Source organism: Phyllobates terribilis, unplaced genomic scaffold (genome assembly GCF_046119375.1).
Source record: "Phyllobates terribilis strain yellow unplaced genomic scaffold, ASM4611937v1 Scaffold_1__5_contigs__length_1240528914, whole genome shotgun sequence".
NCBI lineage: Eukaryota > Metazoa > Chordata > Amphibia > Anura > Dendrobatidae > Phyllobates > Phyllobates terribilis.
Genome location: NW_027362761.1, coordinates 1,212,783,790 through 1,212,803,846, shown reverse-complemented (window position 1 = coordinate 1,212,803,846; position 20,057 = coordinate 1,212,783,790). Strand labels below are relative to the sequence as shown.

Here is a 20,057-nt window from a genome sequence, read left to right as displayed (position 1 = left end):
GGTCGCAAGGCCTAGTACCCCCGGGCGCCGCAATACCAACAGCGCCCCCTACCTCCGCGGAGCCTCCGGCCTGGCCGCAAGGCCAGGTAGCCCAGGGCGCCGCCGTCCTAACGGTGCCCTTCACCTTCCAGGTGCCCCAGGCCTGGCCGCAAGGCCTGGGCAACCCGGGCGCCACCACCACCGCGCCCGCACCCGCAAAATCAAGAGTGCCGCGTCTGGGAGAGGACTTGTTTGCCCAGCACACGTGGCCGGACGGGCAGCCTTTCATCTGGCCCCAGAAGTATTACGAACTGGAGCACCAGAGGAGGGTTGGGGCCATGTGTGCACCCCTGATTCCGGCTCCGAAGCCCGTAATAAGGATCTCGCCCCCGCTAGTGGAAGCGCAGTTTGAGTGGGACCCCACCGGAGAAGATCTAATGGGGTTCACTCAGGAAACCAGGGCAGCTGCAGCGGAGCGTGCTGAGTGCTGCCGACAGCAGCTCGAGGAGTTTACGAGGGAGCGGAGAGAGAGGCGGGTCCGGGAACAACAAGCCCAGATAAGGAGCGCGGAGCAGAAGAGCCGGGCCAGGAGAGACCCCCGTGCAGCGCATTGTCCCCGCACCATCGGGACAGTGATCAAGTTCAACCAGCAGCATGGGTGGGGCTTCATCAGAGACCACAACACCCCCGGCGACGTTTTTGTAACGCGCAGAGACGTTGAGTCTCATCTGCCGGAGGGGCACAGAGGTCGTGACCTCTACATCGGAGATGAGGTCACCTTCACCCGGCACAAGTGTGCCAAAGGACCCTACGCCCTCCACGTACACCGCCTGACGGAGGAGGAGTTGCGGTGCGGGGAGGAGGAGCAAGAGGACCCGGACGGGTCTGAAACTGAAACTGTCCACAAAGAAAGAGCAGGAGGACGCCGTCGTTGAGTACGGTAGAGAGAGACTGTACATAGTTACCCGTCAGGGTATAAGAACTGTTCTAGTTAAAATATAGTCCCCGTTGGGACCAGCCAAGAGTGAACTGTTAATCCCGTGTGTCCCTATTCCCAATGACCGAGGACTGAGAGCGGTCATTCCTTTCCTAATACCTGGCCGAGGACTGAGAGCGGCCATATCCCCTTGTATATAGTTGCGCTTCCTAAAGCGCCCCCTACCGGTTTTATAGGAAAACCGTGTTTTATTCCAAGAGAGACTGTCGCACTTTACCCGGTCACAAGTTGCACCGTGACCGGAGGAGCCAGAAGCAAGAAAAGTCTACAAGAATGTTTATATGAAAAGTTTATTGCTGCTGATGATGTTTTATATGTTTTATATGTTTATGTTTTATGAAAAAAATTGTATGTTTTTGGATGTTTATATCTTACAGCCCGAGGACGTGCTGTGATTTACCAGGGGGGAATGTAGCACCCTGAGGATTCGGCTGCTACAGGGGTATTGCACCTCAACCCAGAGGTGTGATATTCCACTCCCGGGTAAGGATGGAGTGTGGAACTGAGCTCAGTTAGCTGCATGCACTACACACATCCCATTTCCGAGGAACAGACCGATGGTACTCCCACTAGAGAAATGTGCAGGTACAACAGTGTCTGTTCCTGGCTGGAGTGGGAGGGGGGGTGGAACATCCCAGTAGTGTAGGGGCAGATAGGGGGAGCAGCCTGGGTAAAGCTAGGAGCTCATTGGGTGCTGGTCACCTGAGCTCACACATAGAGGGAGTATATAAGGTGGGCACCAACTAAGATCAGGGTCAGATGCAGAGAACAAGTCAGTTGGAGACAGCAAGACAGCTGCAGAGGAGCAGACAGCAAGCAGAGAGGAAGTCAGCCTGCAGCAAGAGAGAGACCCTGAGTGAGAGAGGAGCAGAGAAGGAGTACCCAGAGGGGAGAACAGAGAGGACCCAAGAACCCAAATTAAAGCACCGGGTGAGGAGTCGGCACAGGGTACCGGATTCCAAGCTGGTGGGGGCAGAAAACACACCCCAGCCAGAGACCGGAGACCGTGGGCAGCGTTTGTCACGGTCACCCATCACATCCACCCCGAAGGCACACCACATGAAGGGTCAGGGAACCCAGGGCCAAGGGTGTCCCAACAGAAGGCCCGAGGGAGCTGGACCTAGGTGGATCACTGGTGGGGACGGCCAGAGAACGGGACAGAAAGAGAGCTCAGGGCCACGCTCCGGACTTGTTTGGGGGTTGGCTGGATCCAGGACCTGGTGGACGCAGCACGGCTCGGGTGGTCACTAGCAGCTGGAGTGACCAGCACAACATCTGCAGTAAGTAAACACCCTTAACTGCACAACCCGACTCTGTCTTCACTGCCGTCTGCACTACACCACCACAACCCCCATCCTCTGCGCCTGTCCCCTCTGAGGCTATACCCCTCCCGTTGGGGGTTATCCCACCAAGCTGCGCACCCACCATCAGCCTCAGCGGACCCTGCTGCAGCGGCGGCCACAGTGACCGCATCACAACGGGTGGCGTAGTCGACATTAAGAACTTATAACATCTGTAGGACTGCCACATAACACTGAGCTTGACGCCCTGGGCACGGGGCCGGGTCACAGCCGCTCGGAGACTACAACCCCCCATCTGATCCGGTGCCGGGTATTCCCCTCAAAAAGGAATATGTCCCAGGGGGCGCGTCATATGCATGCCCCCTTAGTAGCCCCCACTATTTATGCAGGCCCCCTTAGTATCCCACACTATTAATGCAGGCCCCCTTAGTTGCCCGCACTATTTATGCAGGCCCCCTTAGTAGCCTCTACTATTTATGCAGACCCCCTTAGTAGCCCCTACTATTATGCAGACCCCCTTAGTAGCCCCCAATATTATGCCGGCCCCCTTAGTAGCCCCCACTATTATGCATGCCCCCTTAGTAGCCTCCACTATTTATGCAGGCCTCCTTAGTAGCCTCTACTATTTATGCAGACCCCCTTAGTAGCCCCCACTATTATGCAGACCCCCTTAGTAGCCACCAATATTATGCCGGCCCCCTTAGTAGCCCCTACTATTATGCATGCCCCCTTAGTAGCCTCCACTATTATGCATGCCCCCTTAGTAACCCCTCATACACATTATAGCCATCACACAATAGTAAAATAAAAAAAATAAACATCATATGATCCCCTAAGCCCGATCCTGCAGAAGAGGACAGTGGCAGGTCCGGGGCAGACTGACATGGTGACGTCATTGCTCCTGGACTCTGATGTCATGTGCGTGTCGCGATGACGTCATTGCAACGCTCCGCCTGGGACGTGTAGTCTACAGAGACCTGCGGCCTAGAGAATGGAGAGCGGCAGTGAAGAGAGACCGTTACTCCCTGCTCTGCCGCACAGTTTGTCTGCATCGCCGAGCTGTGCACACCGTTACATTTAAGAGTAGCTGTTGCTCTGTGTGGCTGACCGACCCCTCTGCCCCCCGGGAGCTACGCTACGGCTGAGAGTGCACAGGGGAATAAATGGACAATCATCAGCGGTGCACTGCCGCCCGCAAGCAGGGAATAAATGGTCAGTCATCAGCGGTGCACTGCCACCCGCAAGCAGGGAATAAATGGTCAATCATCAGCGGTGCACTGCCACCCGCAAGCAGGGAATAAATGGTCAATCATCAGCGGTGCACTGCCACCCGCAAGCAGGGAATAAATGGTCAATCATCAGCGGTGCACTGCCGCCCGCAAGCAGGGAATAAATGGTCAATCATCAGCGGTGCACTGCCGCCCGCAAGCAGGGAATAAATGGTCAATCATCAACGGTGCACTGCCACCCGCAAGCAGGGAATAAATGGTCAATCATCAGCGGTGCACTGCCACCCGCAAGCAGGGAATAAATGGTCAATCATCAACGGTGCACTGCCACCCGCAAGCAGGGAATAAATGGTCAATCATCAGCGGTGCACTGCCACCCGCAAGCAGGGAATAAATGGTCAATCATCAGCGGTGCACTGCCACCCGCAAGCATGGAGCCGATTATTATTGCTGATTATTATTGCATAGTCAATAGATTATCATTAGGTTAAGTCAGAATTAAAGATTTTTTAATTTTTACTTAAATGCATGTACTGTGGGAAAAAAACACACATTTTATGTCATTGGATTTTATTAAAATGTTTGCAGTTTGTGCCTTCTATAGCCTCTTTGTAGCACTGAATATTGCCTGCTGCAGAATGGGTAAACTTAGAACCTGTCAGTGAGCTCAGTCGGGCGACAATAATATTGATAAATCCTCCAGATTGCAAGTTCATCAACCAAATCAGTTCATAGGATCATAACCATTGCATTTTCTGCTTCTCTTTACTGCCAGCTGTCCATTACCAGATGTCCCATCACTACCCGGAACCACCCACCTGGACCTTTATATCTACCGGTTACGGAGATCCAACCTGATCCAGATCGTTCAGTCGGCGCTGAAGATCAAGCACGAGGATTGTGAGCTCATGGAGGTGCTGGAGCAGGCGGAAGACTGGTTACTGAGACTGAAGTCTCTGTCCGAGGAGGTAACCGCTCATGTTGTGGAGAATTGATTATTTATTAATGACGTTCAGTAAGCCACCTTAAAGGGATATTCTAGACAACTATATATTTAACTCTTACATAATCTTATATCACCGTTCCCTGACTTGTCAGACAGCTTGATCTTTTTTTATAGAAAACGTAAAAAATGGACAGTTTGCAACTCATTTTATGTAAAAAATTATGTTGTCTTACCTCTAAAAAAAATCACCCCAAAGTGCCGCCCACTAGGTGTCATCCTATGTGTAAACTTACAGTCCACTGCAGCAGAAACACTGAAATGTATTACAGCAAGTGGGGAGGGTCTGTGTCTCTCTACAGGAAGTGTGGAGGGTCTATGTCTCCCTACAGGAAGTGGGGAGGGTCTATGTCTCCCTACAGCAAGTGGGGAGGGTCTGTGTCTCTCTACAGGAAGTGTGGAGGGTCTATGTCTCCCTACAGGAAATGGGGACGGTATATGTCTCCCTACAGGAAGTGGGGAGGGTCTATATCTCCCTACAGGAAGTGGGGATGGTCTATGTCTCCCTACAGGAAGTGGGGAGGGTCTATATCTCCCTACAGGAAGTGGGGATGGTCTATGTCTCCCTACAGGAAGTGGGGATGGTCTATGTCTCCCTACAGGAAGTGGGGAGGGTCTGTGTCTCTCTACAGGAAGTGTGGAGGGTCTGTGTCTCCCTACAGGAAGTGGGGATGGTCTATGTCTTCCTACAGGAAGTGGGGAGGGTCTATATCTCCCTGCAGGAATTGTGGAGGGTCTATGTCTCCCTACAGGAAGTGGGGATGGTCTATGTCTCCCTACAGGAAGTGGGGAGGGTCTATATCTCCCTACAGGAAGTGGGGAGGGTCTATGTCTCCCTACAGGAAGTGGGGATGGTCTATGTCTCCCTACAGGAAGTGGGGAGGGTCTATATCTCCCTACAGGAAGTGGGGATGGTCTATGTCTCCCTACAGGAAGTGGGGGGGTCTATGTCTCTCTACAGGAAATGGGAGTGATTCTATCTCTCTCTACAGGAAGTGTGGGGGGGTCTATGTCTCTCTACAGGAGGTGAGGAGTATTGTCTTCCTACAAGAAGTGGGGTGGGGTTGTGTCTCCCTACAGGAAGTAGGGTTTTGTCTCATACAAAAAGTGGGCAGGGTATATGTCTTTCTACAGTAAGTGTGTAGCTCTTTGTCTTTCTACAAGAAGTGGGCAGGTCTATGTCTCTACAGGAAGTGGTGAGGGTCTATGTCTCTCTGTAGGAAGTGGGCAGGGTCTTAGTCTAACTATAGGATGTGGAGATGGTCTATGTCTCTCTATAGGAAATATGAGTGGGTCTTTTTCTCTGGAGGAAGTGGGAGGGTTTTTGTTTCTCTACCGGAATTGTGGGTGTGTCTTTGTCGCTTTTAGAAAATGGGGGTGGGTCTTCAACGCTATAAAAAATGTAGGAAGGTCTTTGACTCTCTCTAGGAAGTGGGGGCAGGTCTTTGTCTCTCTACAAGAAGTGGGGGCGGGTCTTTGTCTCTCTCCAAGAAGTGGGGGCGGGTCTTTGTCTCTCTACAAGAAGTGGGGGCAGGTCTTTGTCTCTCTACAAGAAGTGGGGGCGGGTCTTTGTCTCTCTACAAGAAGTGGAGGCGGGTCTTTGTCTCTCTACAAGAAGTGGGGGCGGGTCTTTGTCTCTCTACAAGAAGTGGGGGTGGGTCTTTAACTCTGCAAGAAGTGGGGGCAGGTCTTTGTCTCTCTACAAGAAGTGGGGGCAGGTCTTTAACTCTACAAGAAGTGGGGGAAGGTCTTTAACTCTACAAGAAGTGGGGGTGGGTCTTTAACTCTCTACAAGAAGTGGATTCAGGTCTTTGACTCTCTCTAGGAAGTAGGGGCAGGTCTTTGTCTCTCTACAAGAAGTGGGAGCGGGTCTTTCTCTCTACAAGAAGTGGGGGCGGGTCTTTAACTCTACAAGAAGTGGGGGCAGGTCTTTAACTCTCTACAAGAAGTGGGGGCGGGTCTTTGTCTGTCTACAAGAAGTGGGGGAGGGTCTTTGTCTCTCTACAAGAAGTGGGGGTGGGTTTTTGTCTCTCTACAAGAAGTGGGGGCGGGTCTTTGTCTCTCTACAAGAAGTGGGGGCAGGTGTATAACTCTCTATAAGAAGTGGGAGCAGGTCTTTAACTCTCTACAAGAAGTGGGGGCAGGTCTTTAACTCTCTACAAAAAGTGGGGTCAGGTCTTTGTCTCTCTACAAGAAGTGGGGGCGGGTCTTTGTCTCTCTACAAGAAGTGGGGGCAGGTCTTTAACTCTACAAGAAGTGGGGGAAGGTCTTTGTCTCTCTACAAGAAGTGGGGGCAGGTCTTTGTCTCTCTACAAGAAGTGGAGGCAGGTCTGTAACTCTCTACAAGAAGTGGGGGCGGGTCTTTGTCTCTCAACAAGAAGTGGGGGCGGGTCTTTGTCTCTCTACAAGAAGCGGGGTCGGGTCTTTGTCTCTCTACAAGAAGTGGGGGAAGGTCTTTGTCTCTCTACAAGAAGTGGATTCAGGTCTTTGACTCTCTCTAGGAAGTAGGGGCAGGTCTTTGTCTCTCTACAAGAAGTGGGGGCTGGTCTTTGTCTCTCTACAAGAAGTGGGGGCAGGTCTTTGTCTCTCTACAAGAAGTGGGGTCCGGTCTTTGTCTCTCTACAAGAAGTGGGGTCCGGTCTTTAACTCTCTACAAGAAGTGGGGGCAGGTCTTTAACTCTCTACAAGAAGTGGGGGCAGGTCTTTGTCTCTCTACAAGAAGTGGGGGCAGGTCTTTAATTCTACAAGAAGTGGGGGAAGGTCTTTGTCTCTCTACAAGAAGTGGATTCAGGTCTTTGACTCTCTCTAGGAAGTAGGGGCTGGTCTTTGTCTCTCTACAAGAAGTGGGGGCGGGTCTTTAACTCTACAAGAAGTGGGGGAAGGTCTTTAACTCTCTACAAGAAGTGGGGGAAGGTCTTTGTCTCTATGAGAAGTGGGGGTGAGACTAACTCTCTACATGAAGTGGATGCAGGTCTTTGTCTCTCTACAAGAAGTGGGGGCAGGTCTTTGTCTCTCTATATGATGTAGGAGTAGGTCTTTGTCTTTCTCTAGGATGTGAGGGTGGGTCTTTGTCTTTCTGTAGGATGTGAGGGTGGGTCTTTGTCTCTCTACAAGAAGTGGGGTCCGGTCTTTGTCTCTCTACAAGAAGTGGGGTCCGGTCTTTAACTCTCTACAAGAAGTGGGGGCAGGTCTTTAACTCTCTACAAGAAGTGGGGGCAGGTCTTTGTCTCTCTACAAGAAGTGGGGGCAGGTCTTTAATTCTACAAGAAGTGGGGGAAGGTCTTTGTCTCTCTACAAGAAGTGGATTCAGGTCTTTGACTCTCTCTAGGAAGTAGGGGCTGGTCTTTGTCTCTCTACAAGAAGTGGGGGCGGGTCTTTAACTCTACAAGAAGTGGGGGAAGGTCTTTAACTCTCTACAAGAAGTGGGGGAAGGTCTTTGTCTCTATGAGAAGTGGGGGTGAGACTAACTCTCTACATGAAGTGGATGCAGGTCTTTGTCTCTCTACAAGAAGTGGGGGCAGGTCTTTGTCTCTCTATATGATGTAGGAGTAGGTCTTTGTCTTTCTCTAGGATGTGAGGGTGGGTCTTTGTCTTTCTGTAGGATGTGAGGGTGGGTCTTTGTCTCTCTTTATGATGTAGGAGTAGTTCTTTGTGTTTCTGTAGGATGTGAGGGTGGGTCTTTGTCTCTCTTTATGATGTAGGAGTAGTTCTTTGTGTTTCTGTAGGATGTGAGGGTGGGTCTTTGTCTCTCTTTATGATGTAGGAGTAGTTCTTTGTGTTTCTGTAGGATGTGAGGGTGGGTCTTTAACTCTCTACATGAAGTTTGGGTGTTTTTTTGTCCCTCTATAGTAAATGGGGGCTGGTCTTTGTCACTGTATAGGAAGTGAGGAGGAGGGCTCTGCTTCTGTACAGTAAGAGGTTGCGAGTCTTTGTCTCTCCTCTCTCTCAGACTGCATACAGGCATAACTGAGATACGGGTTTTTAGTTCAGGTAGGAAAGTTATTGGACCATGGCAAGTACAATGCATGCTTAAAAGTTAGAGGAAAGAAAGTTCCGGCACCCAGGACTGGCTGACTGTTCATTTCATTACATAAGCCAGCCCTCTATGGCTAAAAGGCATGATAGCAAAGTACACAGAGATATCTGATTACTCATTTTTCACTATTCACATCGACATACCAACAAATCACAAAATAGGACTCTTCTCTTTGTGCTTAATCTCACTACACACACATTACTCCTTGATTAAAGTTGGGTGTCATGGTCCTTGGCTGAATGTCTTGGATGCTTAAGATGTAGGTGGGGGGAGCTCTATTTTCCAACTTCCAGGTTCCCACATCTGCATGGGGCAAAGCCTTATGAAATAAAGCTTTTTTGATCCATTATGTTTTTGCACATCCATGACTCCTGTCAGTAGCTTCACCATTATCCATCCTACCAGCGGTGTGGAGAGCTGTATTTTTGTATGATTAATCCTGGGGCAAAGTCACATTTAATAATCTGCAAAAAAAAAAAGGTCAAAAAATAAAGAAAATATATTAATGTCATCTTCTGCTGAGAAGAGCAATTTAAAGCGTATTTCACTGCAGTCGAGAGATGGAATTCTTGGTGATTAAGTCGTAGCGGAGTGCTAGGGTTGAGATGAATCCAGGTTCCTGCCATCTTCTCACCACATAAATAGACCGAGTCGCCCAGAATAGACCATGAAGATTTTTATAGAAGTTTTGAAGTTACCAAAACTTTGATGACTTTCTGCTTAGAAATAGAGTTCTCTATGATATTATTTCCTAAAGAAACAGTATTCTTCACAGTCATCCCTTGCCAATTCCACCCACTTGTGGCATTTTTTGTGGTAGGACCAGGTCATTGAGACAAGTATAATTGCGTGTCCTGAAGATCGTTGAACGTTCAACTCAGCATCAGCGGTTTCTAGTATCTTTCAACTTCGGTTGAAGATCAAGTGTTGGGTTACGAGTAGGTGGTCTCTTAATCTCTGCCAAGTGTGGTCATCGGTAAAGTCTTAGATGAAGACGACAGAAGTCCGGGCAGCCAGTTCTTTGGCCTCTCCCATCTTTTCCATCATTGGCAAGAAGCCCTCTGCAGATAATACTAAATGTTAATGATGCCTGTCTGCATTGTGGTTTCTTCTTTTCCATAATTTTCCAATTTTCAGCTGTATTCTTTTATGTATTTGTTGGAAAGGTTCACTAATATTTTGTGATTCTGTATTTTTTTATTTCAGCCACAGAACAGCTTGCCAGATATAGTGATTTGGATGTTACAAGGAGACAAGCGTGTGGCTTATTACAGAATACCGGCCCATCAAGTCCTTTACTCCAGGAACGGGGCCAAGTGTTGCGGCAAGCACTGCGGAAAACTTCAGACAATATTTCTTAAAGTATGTTTTCGTTTCTATTAGTGCAAGTTTCTTTGCTACTAAGGTAATTGGCTGGGGTCCACCGTGATTTGACTATAGACTTGATTCATCATGACAGAAATCGGAATCAGAATCCGAGCAGAATATTTTTGGAATGTTCATCGAATTAGTGGAATTCGGCCAAGAACACAATTCTATTATTTCATAATTAGGTTACTCTTTTACAAGTCGGATGGCTTACTTTATTCTCTCCAGCATGTTACTATTGTGCAGCTGTATCATCGTTCTTGGCTGACTCGATTTTCCATTCCCAATCCCCATTTGGAGAGATGTTCACACATATAATAGACAAATATTATGTGATATTATTAAGTTGTCAAGCTAGAGTAGTCTACTGCCGCTGGGCCGGTGACACCTCCATCTCACATGTCTACTCTCTGCATAATTCAGGCCCAAACTCAAGTTACTGCCTCTTCTGATGTTCCAAAAAGACCAACTCTTCGTTTGTCATTGACCTCTATTAATGGGGGCTGAAAAAGTAGCAGATATTGTCCAAACAGATGATATCACAAGCAAGACTTCTTTTATTCTGCCATATACCAAGGACAACCTTTCGACCTATGTCAGGTCTCTGCCCCTTGACAAAAGACCTGACATAGGTCGAAACGTCGTCCTTGGTATATGGCAGAATAAAAGAAGTCTTGATTGGAATATCACCTGTCTCCTTATGATGCTTTCTAACTAAGGGAGGTCTAGATGTCTCCTTATGATGCTTTCTAACTAAGGGAGGTCTAGATGTCTCCTTATGATGCTTTCTAACTAAGGGAGGTCTAGATGTCTCCTTATGATGCTTTCTAACTAAGGGAGGTCTAGATGTCTCCTTATGATGCTTTCTAACTAAGGGAGGTCTAGATGTCTCCTTATGATGCTTTCTAACTAAGGGAGGTCTAGATGTCTCCTTATGATGCTTTCTAACTAAGGGAGGTCTAGATGTCTCCTTATGATGCTTTCTAACTAAGGGAGGTCTAGATGTCTCCTTATGATGCTTTCTAACTAAGGGAGGTCTAAATGTCTCCTTATGATGCTTTCTAACTAAGGGAGGTCTAGATATCTGCTTATGATGCTTTCTAACTAAGGGAGGTCTAGATGTCTCCTTATGATGCTTTCTAACTAAGGGAGGTCTAGATGTCTCCTTATGATGCTTTCTAACTAAGGGAGGTCTAGATGTCTCCTTATGGTGCTTTCTAACTAAGGGAGGTCTAGATGTCTCCTTATGATGCTTTCTAACTAAGGGAGGTCTAGATGTCTCCTTATGATGCTTTCTAACTAAGGGAGGTCTAAATGTCTCCTTATGATGCTTTCTAACTAAGGGAGGTCTAGATGTCTCCTTATGGTGCTTTCTAACTAAGGGAGGTCTAGATGTCTCCTTATGATGCTTTCTAACTAAGGGAGGTCTAGATGTCTGCTTATGATGATTTCTAGCTAAGGGAGGTCTAGATGTCTCCTTATGATGATTTCTAACTAAGGGAGGTCTAGATGTCTCCTTATGATGCTTTCTAACTAAGGGAGGTCTAGATGTCTCCTTATGATGCTTTCTAACTAAGGGAGGTCTAGATGTCTCCTTATGATGATTTCTAGCTAAGGGAGGTCTAGATGTCTCCTTATGATGCTTTCTAACTAAGGGAGGTCTAAATGTCTCCTTATGATGCTTTCTAACTAAGGGAGGTCTAGATGTCTCCTTATGATGCTTTCTAACTAAGGGAGGTCTAGATGTCTCCTTATGATGATTTCTAGCTAAGGGAGGTCTAGATGTCTCCTTATGATGATTTCTAACTAAGGGAGGTCTAGATGTCTCCTTATGATGCTTTCTAACTAAGGGAGGTCTAGATGTCTCCTTATGATGATTTCTAACTAAGGGAGGTCTAGATGTCTCCTTATGATGCTTTCTAACTAAGGGAGGTCTAAATGTCTCCTTATGATGCTTTCTAACTAAGGGAGGTCTAGATGTCTCCTTATGATGCTTTCTAACTAAGGGAGGTCTAAATGTCTCCTTATGATGCTTTCTAACTAAGGGAGGTCTAGATGTCTCCTTATGATGCTTTCTAACTAAGGGAGGTCTAGATATCTGCTTATGATGCTTTCTAACTAAGGGAGGTCTAGATGTCTCCTTATGATGCTTTCTAACTAAGGGAGGTCTAGATGTCTCCTTATGATGCTTTCTAACTAAGGGAGGTCTAAATGTCTCCTTATGATGCTTTCTAACTAAGGGAGGTCTAGATGTCTCCTTATGATGCTTTCTAACTAAGGGAGGTCTAGATGTCTCCTTATGATGATTTCTAACTAAGGGAGGTCTAGATGTCTCCTTATGATGCTTTCTAACTAAGGGAGGTCTAGATGTCTCCTTATGATGCTTTCTAACTAAGGGAGGTCTAGATGTCTCCTTATGATGATTTCTAGCTAAGGGAGGTCTAGATGTCTCCTTATGATGATTTCTAACTAAGGGAGGTCTAGATGTCTCCTTATGATGCTTTCTAACTAAGGGAGGTCTAGATGTCTCCTTATGATGCTTTCTAACTAAGGGAGGTCTAGATGTCTCCTTATGATGATTTCTAGCTAAGGGAGGTCTAGATGTCTCCTTATGATGCTTTCTAACTAAGGGAGGTCTAGATATCTGCTTATGATGCTTTCTAACTAAGGGAGGTCTAGATGTCTCCTTATGATGATTTCTAGCTAAGGGAGGTCTAGATGTCTCCTTATGATGATTTCTAACTAAGGGAGGTCTAGATGTCTCCTTATGATGCTTTCTAACTAAGGGAGGTCTAAATGTCTCCTTATGATGCTTTCTAACTAAGGGAGGTCTAGATGTCTCCTTATGATGCTTTCTAACTAAGGGGGGTCTAGATGTCTCCTTATGATGCTTTCTAACTAAGGGAGGTCTAGATGTCTCCTTATGATGCTTTCTAACTAAGGGAGGTCTAGATATCTGCTTATGATGATTTCTAGCTAAGGGAGGTCTAGATGTCTCCTTATGATGATTTCTAACTAAGGGAGGTCTAGATGTCTCCTTATGATGCTTTCTAACTAAGGGAGGTCTAGATGTCTCCTTATGATGCTTTCTAACTAAGGGAGGTCTAGATGTCTCCTTATGATGATTTCTAGCTAAGGGAGGTCTAGATGTCTCCTTATGATGCTTTCTAACTAAGGGAGGTCTAGATGTCTCCTTATGATGCTTTCTAACTAAGGGAGGTCTAAATGTCTCCTTATGATGATTTCTAACTAAGGGAGGTCTAAATGTCTCCTTATGATGCTTTCTAACTAAGGGAGGTCTAGATGTCTCCTTATGATGATTTCTAGCTAAGGGAGGTCTAGATGTCTCCTTATGATGATTTCTAACTAAGGGAGGTCTAGATGTCTCCTTATGATGCTTTCTAACTAAGGGAGGTCTAAATGTCTCCTTATGATGCTTTCTAACTAAGGGAGGTCTAGATGTCTCCTTATGATGCTTTCTAACTAAGGGAGGTCTAGATGTCTCCTTATGATGCTTTCTAACTAAGGGGGGTCTAAATGTCTCCTTATGATGCTTTCTAACTAAGGGAGGTCTAGATGTCTGCTTATGATGCTTTCTAACTAAGGGAGGTCTAGATGTCTCTTTATGATGCTTTCTAACTAAGGGAGGTCTAGATGTCTCCTTATGATGCTTTCTAACTAAGGGGGGTCTAAATGTCTCCTTATGATGATTTCTAACTAAGGGAGGTCTAGATGTCTCCTTATGATGATTTCTAGCTAAGGGAGGTCTAAATGTCTCCTTATGATGATTTCTAACTAAGGGAGGTCTAGATGTCTCCTTATGATGCTTTCTAACTAAGGGGGGTCTAGATGTCTCCTTATGATGCTTTCTAACTAAGGGAGGTCTAGATGTCTGCTTATAATGCTTTCTAACTAAGGGAGGTCTAGATGTCTCCTTATGATGCTTTCTAACTAAGGGAGGTCTAAATGTCTCCTTATGATGCTTTCTAACTAAGGGGGGTCTAGATGTCTCCTTATGATGATTTCTAGCTAAGGGAGGTCTAAATGTCTCCTTATGATGATTTCTAACTAAGGGAGGTCTAGATGTCTCCTTATGATGCTTTCTAACTAAGGGGGGTCTAGATGTCTCCTTATGATGCTTTCTAACTAAGGGAGGTCTAGATGTCTGCTGATGATGCTTTCTAACTAAGGGAGGTCTGGATGTCTCCTTATGATGCTTTCTAACTAAGGGAGGTCTAGATGTCTCCTTATGATGCTTTCTAACTAAGGGAGGTCTGGATGTCTCCTTATGATGCTTTCTAACTAAGGGAGGTCTAGATGTCTCCTTATGATGCTTTCTAACTAAGGGAGGTCTGGATGTCTCCTTATGATGCTTTCTAACTAAGGGAGGTCTAGATGTCTCCTTATGATGCTTTCTAACTAAGGGAGGTCTGGATGTCTCCTTATGATGCTTTCTAACTAAGGGAGGTCTAGATGTCTCCTTATGATGCTTTCTAACTAAGGGAGGTCTAGATGTCTCCTTATGATGCTTTCTAACTAAGGGAGGTCTGGATGTCTGCTTATGATGCTTTCTAACTAAGGGAGGTCTAGATGTCTCCTTATGATGCTTTCTAACTAAGGGAGGTCTGGATGTCTCCTTATGATGCTTTCTAACTAAGGGAGGTCTAGATGTCTCCTTATGATGCTTTCTAACTAAGGGGTGTCTAGATGTCTCCTTATGATGCTTTCTAACTAAGGGGTGTCTAGATGTCTCCTTCTAATGGTGCTTTCTAACTTTAAGGGGTCCTGGTGTCTCCTTTTTATGGTGCTTATGAGTTCTCAGCTGGTTTGGTTTGGTCAAAGGAGCATAATTTCAAGAAGTTGTCCAGTACTTTATATTACCCCCCAATGTATCCCCCCGGAGCCCTTAAGGAATTTTGTAATTAGCTTACGTTGCTGATACTGCCTGTGAGTGGCGCTATAGCTGGACACTCACAGGCATCACGTGACCCTGCGCTGACATCACAACAAGTGAGGCGTGACTCAGCGCAGGGGTCCCTGCGGTGGCTGCTAGATTGTGGACGGGGTTACCCCCTGCGTCACACCCAGCATCCACCTCGCAATGAATGGGGAGAGGCAGAGCGCGCGGTGGATGCCGGGTGTAACGCGGGGGGTAACCCCTCCCACAGCCTGGCATCCACCGTGGAAAGCGGAAGACAGAGACCCCCGGATGCTGCCAGCACTTGTCGTGACATCAGCGGATGTCAGAGCCGGCCGCAGCCGGGGGTCACGTGATGTCTGTGAGCGACCAGTGATAGCGCCGCTCACAGGCAGTATCTGCAACGTACGTTAATTGCAAAAATCCTTAGGGGCCCCAGGGGGATACATTGGGGGAGTAATCTAAATTATTGGACAACCCCTTTCATTCTTGTTTCAAAAAAGTTTTTGAACTGTTTTAAATGTAGATGAGAACAAAATGGCAAAATTTTAATTTTTTTTCCTTTGAATTATTGATTATATAATATCATTTTTTTTCAGTTTCCACAAGAAGGAAATAAAGGAGCAAAAATGCCAGGACAGGTCCGGGTGCAGCTGTGGTTCGGGCTGTCCGTGGACCAGAAAGAATTCAATCAGTACGCTCAGGGAAAACTCTCCGTGTTTGCAGAATCGGTAAAGTTCCAGTACTATCCCATCTCCTTATAAATTGCTCTTATTGTTCACACATTGTTGGTCATTTTCATCATGTGTTTGGCCATGTTGTCCCTCTCATCTACTCTTGACCTTACCCATTCAGGTCAATCTCATCCGACCCTATCCTATATTATCCTTTTTATCATATCCCATCACCTCTTATCCAATCCTATGTAATCCATTCTGTAAGATTGCTTCTTATTCCATCCAGCCCCAGACATCCAGTCCTTTTGTGTGTGATTCTTTTTTATCCTATCCCATTTTATTCTTTCCAATCCTTTCTTGACCTTTCCTATCCTGTAATATCCTGTTCTATCCTATATCCTTTCCTACCGGTCTAAAGTATCTAAAGTCTCTTTCCTTTGGGCCAACGTTAGGCAATCGCTCATCATGATCCTGAATACTCATTCCTCAGCTGATTTGATTGTTTCTGCCGGCACTAAAATCATCGTTGTTGGCAGTACCGCACTTGTTGTTGACCGGGGATGTTCTGCCAACAATATAGTAACTATATGGTAACAGAAAAATCCTATAGATGATCATTAGTCCCCGGCACAATTTGCTTTGACCCATGTAAAAAGGCCCTAAAAGCGTGCCTGGTTATATCATCTAGTGACCCTCATTATCGGTAGAAATCTGCCCGTGTACACCCGGCTTTTCTCCATCCAATTCCACATTTTTTATCCTTCTCGGAACTATGGCCATTGCTTTTTACCTTTATGTAACCTACTCTACTCAATTTACCCCATCCTGTCCCTTTTATCGTTAGTCTCATCTAATTGACTCCTTTCTATGCAATACGCTAACATTATAATAACACATATTCATTGATTCATGACTTTTCCATTATTCCAATATTATTCCAATATTAACTTTTTTTAAAAAAAATTTTATGAAGGGAACATGTCACCATGAAAATCCTCCCTGATCTACCAGCAGCAGGTTATATAGAGCAGGAGAAGCTGAGCAGATTGATGTACAGATTTGTTGGAAAAAGTTTTTTTTTATAGCTTGAAACTTTTTGATTGAAACTTTCTGCTCATTCTGAGTTTAGGAGTCCGGTGGGCGGACCTGACTCCACTGGACTCCTGAGCTCAGAGTCATGACAGATTTCAACCAATGATTTCACGTTATTCTGATTTGTTTTTGATACACACCTATATATCAATCTTCTCCACTCCTCCTTGGAGATGGTGCATCGGAAAGACTTTTCAGGGTGTTTCCTTTTAATGGATGGTAAATCTGTAATGACTTGTTGGTTTTCCTTCGAAGCTTTTTGTAATCTTTTATACCTAGTTGAGCATTGACTACAAGAGGTTAGAAGAAATGGTGTATCATCATCACTTATCACTATGGGTCACACCTACTGAGGCTGACAGCATCCTTTGTCTTACAGTATGAGAACCAGACCAAGCTGGCATTAGTGGGCAACTGGGGAACCACCGGGCTGACATATCCCAAGTACTCGGACGTGACAGGGAAGATCAAGCTTCCAAAAGAAAGTTTCAAGCCCTCCAGTGGATGGATGTGGGCTGGAGACTGGTTCATCAGCCCAGAGAAGACGTGAGTTCGGATTGTAAACTGCTTCTCAATGTCATATTATATCTAGAGATTGATACTCAGGACCAGTAATCTGTAATCCCGGGATCTGCAGCTCTTTTTTGGATTAGCCAGTTTTGGTGCCAGATCTGTGCCTTGCCACAATTCTGTCTCTGAGCTCCTTGGGCAGTTCCTTTGAGCTCATGATTCTCATTTGGTCTGACATGCCCTGTGAGCTGTGAGGTCTTATATAGACAGGTGTGCGCCTTTCCAAATCAAGTCCTATCAGTTTAATTAAACACAGCTGGACTCCAATGAAGGAGTAGAACCATCTCAAGGAGGATCACAAGGAAATGGACAGCATGGGACTGAAATATGAGTGTCTGAGCAAAGGGTCTGAATACTTATGACCATGTGATATTTCATTACTTTAATGAGAAAAAAACGAACTTTTTTAGAATTTAACCAAATGGCTGCAATGAAACAAAGAGTGAAAAATTTAAAGGGGTCTGAATACTTTCCGTACCCACTGTATGTATAGACCCCCTGTATGGTCACTGCTAGCTCTACAATTACCCAAGAAAGATTATTAGCTGCCATCACCCGTCGTGTTTTTATACAGGCTCACTGGACGCCTGATTTCTGGTAGCGTATAGCTTCGGGGTGCGGTTTTCAGAACAAAAGGAACAAAACTATTAAATTTTATATTTAATCCAGAATGATAAGCAGTGTTTGTAAAAAAAATATAGAAAAGATTTTACAAAGGGGACAAAACAATACAGCATATACAATTACATGAAATAAAAAGGAATAACGAAAAAAAACTTACTATACCCCTCACAGAGATGAGTCAGCTTAGCGAAGGAAAGCGATTCGATTGGAAATGTCCAGTGAACGGGTATCATACATACACCGATGTGTATCTCTCTATAGGAACCCAGATCATAATTCGCCTTGTTTTTCTTATCAGCACTTGAGTTACACCCACACCTCCCCTTGATGACCTCACGTGGGATGTTCTCAGCCTTTCAGGATTTTATGAAATTCCCCACATTAACAATATCTTCATTTCAGCCGCAGAAGTTTGAGATGGCCGCCATATTTTTTTGGAGATTTTACCTCTCCTTAGATAATAAACATGACATGGCTGTTGTCAGTTATCGTTCTACGATTGATTTGGGGGCTTATAGGCAGGTTTTACAGTTACGAAAAAATATGCATATTCTTCCCCTGGCAGCCCTGAAGCTGAAAATGTATGTCCCATCTCTTCGGCGACATAAAGTCTGGGGGAAGTTCTTTCATTATAGGAGCTTCATCCTGGGAGCACCAACAGTTCATCCTGGATGGCACAATAGGTATCCTGGATAAAATAGTTTGTTCACACCAGGGAGCTTTGGCTTCAAAGGGAACTTGAATGCTTAACTGATCATATCTTAATTGGCTTCCGCACCCCCTGGCTATATGCAATTTCCTCTGTCAACTGGGTAGTTCTATTTCAAGGCAGCTTAGATTGCCAGCTCTTGTCTAGTACTGCATTCTGTGTGAGAGAGGAGGAGGGGGGTGAATGCATCCTAGCTAGTGGCTTTAGGAATCTTAATATTTTCTATGTCAGTATACATCTCCTCCTCCTCACACTCCTATGGTGTACATCTCCTCCTCCTCACACTCCTATGGTGTACATCTCCATCCTCACACTCCTATGGTGTACATCTCCTCCTCCTGACACTCCTATGGTGTACATCTCCATCCTCACACTGCTATGGTGTACATCTCCCCATCCTCACACTCCTATGGTGTACATCTCCCCATCCTCACACTCCTATGGTGTACATCTCCATCCTCACACTCCTATGGTGTACATCTCCTCCTCCTCACACTCCTATGGTGTACATCTCCTCCTCTTCACACTCCTATGGTGTACATCTCCATCCTCACACTCCTATGGTGTACATCTCCATCCTCACACTCCTATGGTGTACATCTCCATCCTCACACTCCTATGGTGTACATCTCCATCCTCACACTCCTATGGTGTACATCTCCATCCTCACACTCCTATGGTGTACATCTCCATCCTCACACTCCTATGGTGTACATCTCCATCCTCACACTCCTATGGTGTACATCTCCTCCTCCTGACACTCCTATGGTGTACATCTCCATCCTCACACTCCTATGGTGTACATCTCCATCCTCACACTCCTATGGTGAACATCTCCATCCTCACACTCCTATGGTGAACATCTCCATCCTCACACTCCTATGGTGTACATCTCCATCCTCACACTCCTATGGTGTACATCTCCCCATCCTCACACTGCTATGGTGTACATCTCCATCCTCACACTCCTATGGTGTACATCTCCATCCTCACACTCCTATGGTGTACATCTCCATCCTCACACTCCTATGGTGTATATCTCCATCCTCACACTCCTATGGTGTACATCTCCATCCTCACACTCCTATGGTGTACATCTCCCCATCCTCACACTCCTATGGTGTACATCTCCATCCTCACACTCCTATGGTGTACATCTCCTCCTCCTCACACTCCTATGGTGTACATCTCCATCCTCACACTCCTATGGTGTACATCTCCTCCTCTTCACACTCCTATGGTGTACATCTCCATCCTCACACTCCTATGGTGTACATCTCCATCCTCACACTCCTATGGTGTACATCTCCCCATCCTCACACTGCTATGGTGTACATCTCCATCCTCACACTCCTATGGTGTACATCTCCATCCTCACACTCCTATGGTGTACATCTCCATCCTCACACTCCTATGGTGTACATCTCCCCATCCTCACACTGCTATGGTGTACATCTCCATCCTCACACTCCTATGGTGTACATCTCCATCCTCACACTCCTATGGTGTACATCTCCCCATCCTCACACTCCTATGGTGTACATCTCCATCCTC

General features: G+C 46.1%; 1 protein-coding gene across 8 annotated transcripts in view; it reads left to right on the top strand.

The window, feature by feature from the left end:
* DYSF (dysferlin) overlaps positions 1–20,057 on the top strand; it is a 680,318-nt gene that overhangs the window by 420,060 nt on the left and 240,201 nt on the right. For all 8 annotated transcript variants that reach the window (XM_073649582.1, XM_073649538.1, XM_073649547.1 and 5 more), the window contains 4 exons: positions 4,282–4,474; positions 9,752–9,907; positions 15,431–15,562; positions 16,980–17,146. In XM_073649582.1, the coding sequence (XP_073505683.1) occupies positions 4,282–4,474; positions 9,752–9,907; positions 15,431–15,562; positions 16,980–17,146 (648 nt within the window). The remainder of the gene's footprint in view (positions 1–4,281; positions 4,475–9,751; positions 9,908–15,430; positions 15,563–16,979; positions 17,147–20,057) is intronic.